At 37.2% G+C, this 7,426-nt stretch overlaps 1 protein-coding gene across 5 annotated transcripts in view; it reads right to left on the minus strand.

Moving 5' to 3' along the window:
* Positions 1-1,551: 1,551 nt before the first annotated feature.
* Positions 1,552-7,426, minus strand: part of SLC25A12 (solute carrier family 25 member 12) — a 112,182-nt gene continuing 106,307 nt past the window's right edge. For all 5 annotated transcript variants that reach the window (XM_019522864.1, XM_019522866.1, XM_019522865.1 and 2 more), the window contains 5 exons: positions 6,997-7,137; positions 4,626-4,764; positions 3,040-3,198; positions 2,785-2,875; positions 1,552-2,170 (listed from right to left, as the gene is read on the minus strand). In XM_019522864.1, coding sequence (XP_019378409.1) covers positions 1,975-2,170; positions 2,785-2,875; positions 3,040-3,198; positions 4,626-4,764; positions 6,997-7,137 — 726 coding nt within the window. In that variant the 3' untranslated portion in view covers positions 1,552-1,974. The remainder of the gene's footprint in view (positions 2,171-2,784; positions 2,876-3,039; positions 3,199-4,625; positions 4,765-6,996; positions 7,138-7,426) is intronic.

The following is a 7,426-nucleotide window of genomic DNA, read 5'->3' on the forward strand; positions in this document are numbered from 1 at the left end:
TTACCTGGCCGTCTGCCTTCTGAAATGAACAAATCTTTTCAATTAAAATTGCTGCCAGGAATCAAGTAGTGACTAGTTGTGCTTCTGCTTATATCTAGTGAACAGAACAACCAATCAATTAATCAATCAATATACCGTTGGTATTTTACTACTGCTCTACACCTCGTAATATCTAAACAGTCTAAGAAATTTGACAGTGCTGTTTCCTCCTCACCTATAGGAGAATAGATTATAAATATGACTGGAATTCATGCTTATCCAATACATGGCTGGAAGTTGCAACTGCAGTCTCATGAAACCAATGCCCCACTGCTTGAAAGTGCTTTTAATTTGGCTAATTTACCTGAAGCAAAAGATCTACATAATTTTTTCAAAGCACTGTAAAATCTTCCCAGAGTAAAAGCACCCATCCTTTGGCAAGTAGCCTAGTGCCTCTATTTTATTTTTATGGAAAATCAAGATTTGCAGAACTTCTGGGGGAAGGAGGGAGGGAAGACTCATTTTTCATCCTAACAAGAAAGAATGTAGCTCTCCTTCAAACAAGTATAACCAAATGGATTAATTCTTATAATACTTCAAACCCACAAAGCCAGGAGGGCTTGTGGCTCCCTCAGCTGTCAGAAGTCATTCTATTAAAGCTACAGGAACCTCCTGTGCAGAATATAGAGCAGCCTATAAATCTACAAGGCTGAATTCTAAGATGCCTGCATACATTCACGCAGTGCTGCACATCAGATGCTAACCCCCCTGGCAGCAGGGGTAGGATTTCTCATGCTGCACATTAAATAAAACCCTTGTTCAGTAAGGCACAATCATAGTAAAATGGATACAGTGCCTGTTAAACAAGAGCTTAGATCAGAATTCAGAATGTGAATATTCACCAATCAACCCTTGTATAATCAATTTCTTAAACTATACAGGGAGTCAAATTTATCCCTAGGCAATTTCACTGAGGTCAAGAGTTACATCAAGGATGAGATTTTGTCCAAGGCCTTTTATTAGTTAATTACAAGTATGAGACTTTGGGGACTTGCTTGGCAAGCTACCAACATATCCTGGCAATTATTTTGTTAGACTATGGCAAGAGTAAACCAGCTGCACTGAATTCATGAAACTGTTATTCAGTACAGTTTACAGAAAAAAATTAGAGTGGTCACAAGAAAATCTACATATATATTTTCACTGCATTTTAAACACGCTATTCCAGAGATAAGAAACATCACCAACTCATAAATATGTCAATAAGATAAAATAACCAACCCCATATCACCATAAGTGTCACCAGGCATATACCTATAGGTTCCAAAAATTAAAATATTTCTCAAACTCAAACACATACAGTTCCTGTACATTACTCGAGTCAGTGTATGGCATTTTTATGCATGTGACTTACCTGTTTTAAAACCTTGACTAATTCTGTAAGAAAAAATATACTAGATTATGGTCATAACAGTCTCTTTCTGTTCCTAAAAATCTGCAACTCACGCTGACAAATATTTGATGGCTTATTTCTACAAAATACAAAAAATCAGTTAACTGACTTTAAATAGCTTTTAAATACATTTTATTGTCACATGATTCTTAATAAAACACCTTCAAAACATTCTGTACATTTCAAACTATTTAGAACTGCAATTCCCATTATATAAATGTAATTGTGTAGAGATGCCATGATGTCTCTGTACAAAGATGTACAATATGTACAGTAACATTAACTGCAAGCTGTGCAAAGCTAAATCTAGGTTACTAATTCATGCCACCAGTTAGAAAAAAGGTCAATGCATAGAAATAAAGCTTCAATCTGTTTCTTGTGTGCAAGTGACTAGTTTATAAACATATGTTGTATATCATAAAGGAGTAATTTGAACTGAATTCTCAGGTCAGCTAGAGCAACATGCAGCTGAATGAATAGCTATGGTACTGTTCTTGAATATTTTTTCCACATTGCACCACTTCACTAGGCAGAAAGTCATCTCAGGATTCAGCCGCTACTTTTAGTTGAATTGAAGCAACACCAGAGGATTTGAATTTTGGAAGATACAGGCCAAACTTGTTTTCTATGCCAGCAAATGTAGCTGTAGCAAGTCTGTATCCACCTATGTGGTCAGGATTAGCGGGAGGAAGGTCTGAGATTCGAGATTTTGGTGTAGGTTCTGATCCAGAAGGCTTGCTGTTTGTGAAGAAAAATAGAAACATTGCAGATTGACAAAGGTTTTTCACACAGACACTAAGCAACACAGCAAAATTGATAATAGCTTCTTTTAAACAGCTGTGATCAAGTAGATCAAGCCTAAATTTCATTTCTGGATACTTTAAAAGGGTTTACAAAATCTAGTAGCAACAGAAATATCTTCTGATATTTAAAAAAATCTTATATTTAAATAAAAATAAGGAAAATATTTTGAACGAGATTTAAAAAACAACTTAGTTAGCAACCCAAATGCAGCAGCTATATTTAATGCATTAAAAACATTGAACCAACTTATATTTCATGTTGCTGGGATAGCGTAATAATATACAAATAAAATCAGTTAAATCTTTTTAAGCTCTTTCAGTATGAATGCCCAAGATGTTATTAGTAAAATACATGCATGCATGTTTTCTTTTCTTCCTTTTTTTGCATAGGGTACTATTAAAGCAAAATTCTGGCACTACAGCTAATCAAAACCACTAAGTTTAAAATCCATTGGTTCCCACAAAGTCTTTCCATGTAGTTCTCTAGAGATTAAGAAATTGAACTTGGCAGGCCCTGCTTGCATATTTAAAGCAAACATTTGCACTTACAGTCCTCCAAAATCGACATAGAACCATCGCTGCAGAAGTTCATAAGTGACTAAAGTAACACCAAACTGAGGTGAAGATCTGAATACACGAGCTGTTCGATATTGAAGATAGTAATATTAGTGCAGGGGAAAAATGTGAACATTTAAAATCAACTTGTATATAACTAAAATTATAGTTCCCCCCCTGAAAACTTTATTGTTATGAATAATCCCTAGTCAAGTGAGAAAGATCCAGTACATAAAGTCAGTTCCCTACCTCCAGCTCCCTTCCAAAAAGCCGAAGGGCCTTCTTCTCTAAGTATCTTCCCAAAACAGTCAAGAACTCCACTGTATGTTGTCTGACCAGCTCGTGCTGCCACTTGCAGTCTTGTCTTGATGACATCAGCAGGGGTTACCAAGGAAGCAGCAGGAACACCTTTTAGAAGAAAACAGCATTTAATTTGCACAAAATATCTTGTAAAATATAAAACATTTATAGTGTTGAAGAATATAAAACTGCAAACTGTAATATTTTGAGAAATCAAGCCCTAAAAAAATACATAAACTAACACATGTTCTAGTATTAATATAAAGTATTCAAAGCAGAGCACAATTCTGCTGTGTTTCTTCTAAATCTCAATTAAATTTGAAGACAGGTGCTAAAGAAAACTGTACAAATGAAGTCAAGATTACTATAAAACTTAGACAAAGATAATAACAGAACAATTTTCTCTATTGCCCCCATTTAAGTTTCACTATCAATTATGTCAAATCATTTTATTTAAAAACGTTTTTCTACATATAGTTTAAGTTGCATACACTCATAAAAATAAAGTTTCCTGACATGAATTAGTTGTGCTCTCAAATATTACTGTGCTTTTTAATATTAATAGCTCTATCGAACTATCTGACACACAAAGTACTTTGTAATTAGATAGCTGATTAACTAGTCTGCACAGCTCCCAGGTACAACATTCTAAATCCTTCATCGATTCATTTTTAAATGTGTTAATATGCACAGTGATCATTTAAGAGTCCATTTTTTCTACAGTTCCAAATGGCTTTTGGCCATCTTCCTAATAAAACAGAAGACACTTAAAAAAAAAAAAAGACTGACAATGAAAATGTTTCAAAAGTCTGTTTGTGACAGACACTATGGGAACAGCTGGCAGTAATGGGAGAAACTGGTAGAGCAGCAATGTCCTTAATTTCTTATTCAGATGAAAAAGGGAAGGCACAGGTAATGCCCACTTCTTGGCAGAGAACTGTGTTTGCTCTTGGAGGCAATTTGTGAATATTTATGATTTTTTTCATTTAAATTGTAATCACTTACCAAAATTAAAACATCCCTTTGCCTGGAATTCGAACATTTGCTTTCAGCCTCAGTTGAATTTTTAACTACAAAGTATGTTATCTCCATAGATTTCCTTACCAGCCAAGAAAGACATCCTTAATCCTTTTTTGGGACTGACCTTTGAAGTAAGAGTTTCTTCAAATTGTTCAGAAGCCCTAAACTAGACAAGTCATTTTCTTCCTAGCCCTTCTTTCAGTGTACATTCATCAAAGATTCAAATTAGTCTTCAAGTCAGAGAGCTTGGTAACAAGTAAAACCCCATTGAGATAGATCAAATGTGACTACAAGTTGCTGAGCTGCATTACGCTGTTTATCCACATTTATGCAAATGTAATTAGCTCTTATCAAAATTACACAACCTCCCACCAAGGATAACAGTGATCAAATTTAGATTAAGTCAGATACAATAGTATATTACCTTTCACATATATGGGACAGAAGAATGAATATTTATTATTGCCTGTTAGAAGAAAAATGTTACTTCTAGAAAACATACACAGTAAAGTTACCTGCAATGGCACCAGCTGCCAGGAGACTCAACCCACCCACATGGCCATTTTCATCAGCCAGCATAAGTTTACTATGAGCATAAACAGGAAAGTAGATTCCAGAAAAGGGAATGTCTCTGAGGAAACACGCTTTGGCACCCTGGCACAGAAACAAAACAGTACAAACAAGTTATGCAAATATGGTTACAACTGAAATCTGGCAAACAGTGAAACCTGCCTGAGCCAAGTCACTCTAGGTGACCTACCTAGTACATAGCAGGTGCAACGATGTCTCAGAATAAAGGATGTAGATTTAAACATCCAAACAGAAACCCTCAATCATTCAACCATCTCTGCTAAAGCAGCAACAGCGTTCACATCTAATTTTACTAAGCAGCCTTCGGTTAAGGCCTGCCATCAATTGCTGGATAGATACTTTTTTCCACCTCTCACATACATAAATTTAACTTGTAAAAACCTCATAAACCCTTCGTGCTCAGCCTGCCAACAAAGTAGCATCCTGCCAGATCAGGGAAGGGAGGTAGGGCCTTTGTTTGCCATTTGCTATATGACTCCATAAGATCCTGGCCACATTACATAAGTCCTGCCTGGAGGGCTTCATACCACTCTCTGCTGACTTACCCTGGCTGACGTAGGGAATGTGGATGACTCTCTAGCCCAGGAATGGAAATCATTCTTGGATAAAACTTGTTTTTTTACAGGTCTACAAGCAACCTAAAATATTTTTCTGTAGAGTTTAACACACTGTAATAGCTCTCAGTTTGCTACTACAATGTCATGTCAGCAACCGTCATTTTAAGTCCTTGATTATTCATCTTATGCAGGGTGACATAATTCCTTCTGTACAACACATAAGTAATTGAATTGTGTGGGAAAGTCTCTTCCCCCAGTTCTGAGGACGTGTCCTGGCTACTATAGAAACAGTCTCTTCTGCCTACCATTCCAGTCCACATTGGCAACAGCATTTCCCAAGCTCTGTGGTTTTTGCTCCATTGTAGCAGCATTGGCCACTCTCATGTCCCTCCAACTTCAGCTGCCACCATTCATCTGGAGCCAGTCAATAACTGTGATTCCCACACACCTTTTCTCCTCCCCCACAAGGAAGTGTAACCCATACTGCTGTACACGGACATGGCCACTGTGCTTCTGTGTTTCCAACATGAGGAAGAATATGCAAAAGCAGATCCAGTAGGATCTTCTCTGGCTCATTTCTTAGCATCCCCTCCCCAGTGATACACGGGAGGAAACAGTCTTCTGCATGGGATCTATGGGATCCCACTGGTGCAGATGGCTTTTTGGAGACACTGTTGCTTGTATGAACTTGACTTTTCACAGTTTCTGACTAGTTCAATCCAGTTATTTACTTCACTAAGATTTGGATTGCTTTTTTAATTGCAGTGAATTCCAAATAACCTCATTAGGGTTACTGTGCATTTTAAAAAATGGCAAATTCTTAGTAAGCTTAACTTTTTAATTACCAAGCACAAAATGGTAATTGCTCTAAAATGTCCTATGTATCAAAACGTCTATGACCTTTAAAACCTCATAGCTGTGTGAATCTAATCCACTGAATTCAGAATAAAAGCTGCAGCTCTGGAGGTAAATTTACACTTTTTTTTAAAGTATTATCATAGCTCCATAAAACTAAAACAAAGTGTTGCAAGTGCACAGCTGCAGACAGGTGCTGAATTTACACATTACCCCTTGCACTGGCTAAAGGGACAGAAAGAAATACTCTTCCTTGTTTAAGAAAACTAATAGCTTCTGCTCCATTACATCTGATCTGTAATGACGGTAGTAAATATACCTGCAGGGAAGGAATCTGTTGACTGGCATTCTACTAAAGTACAGTACAGTATGGGCTTTTTTAATGGAATTCATTATTGACAAATCCCACCACTTAACTTCTTAAAGATCCGAATCCTACTAAACTCTACTACTGTTTCACTGTTGTCAAATTATTAAGACAAAGAGAGTACCCTGCTGCAGAGATAACAATGGAGATAACTGAGATTCAGAATAAATGTAAGACAAATACAAAAGGAAAGCTAAAGAAACTTTTCACAAAACCCCACCAAATGAAATGATCCGTGCCAAAAGCCAGCAGGTCTCCAATACAGGACTCCCTGCAGCTTAGTATAAAAGCCCAAAGGATGGAATGGGGGAGTATTTTTATGTATCCCACTGCCACTAATATAAATGTGTTTTTTTTCAGTTTTCTACTGTGGGGCTGCTCTGCAGGAAGAGATTGTTTTTAAATTTGAAAAGGTTTCTTTGTTTCTCAACAAAGGTTTTGTTTCAACAGTTTTTAAGTTTAGCATAAAATGGATTAAAAGCAGTTACTGAGAGTGCTCAGAGTAGGAATACATACCTTATAAAGACCAAAAATCCCCAAGTCCTTTAGAACAGTAAGGGCACTGACTCTGGGCCCTGTAGTGATCTCTCCCGCTACCTGCAACCGAATCTTCACAATCTCCAGTGGATTAGTGAAGATGACTTGTGATGCCCCTGCCTGAAAGACCAGAGAAAAGAATTTCAAGTAAATTCTCCCACTCAAATATGCCATTAAAGGTCCACTCCTGCAAGGTGCTGAGTACCTTCCACTTCACTGAATAAAGCTCTATGACATCTTTAAGAATAAGCAAAAACAGTAACACCCTTTCATAGTTTCATAGTTTCTAGGGTCAGAAGGGACCTGAGTAGATCATCTAGTCCGACCCCCTGCCATGGCAGGAAAGAGTACTGGGGTCAAACGACCCCAGCAAGGTGTTCATCCAGCCTCCTCTTAAAAACCCCCAGGG

The sequence above is a fragment of the Gavialis gangeticus genome, unplaced genomic scaffold (genome assembly GCF_001723915.1).
Source record: "Gavialis gangeticus isolate Ggan-Ray unplaced genomic scaffold, GavGan_comp1, whole genome shotgun sequence".
NCBI classification, from domain to species: Eukaryota; Metazoa; Chordata; order Crocodylia; family Gavialidae; genus Gavialis; species Gavialis gangeticus.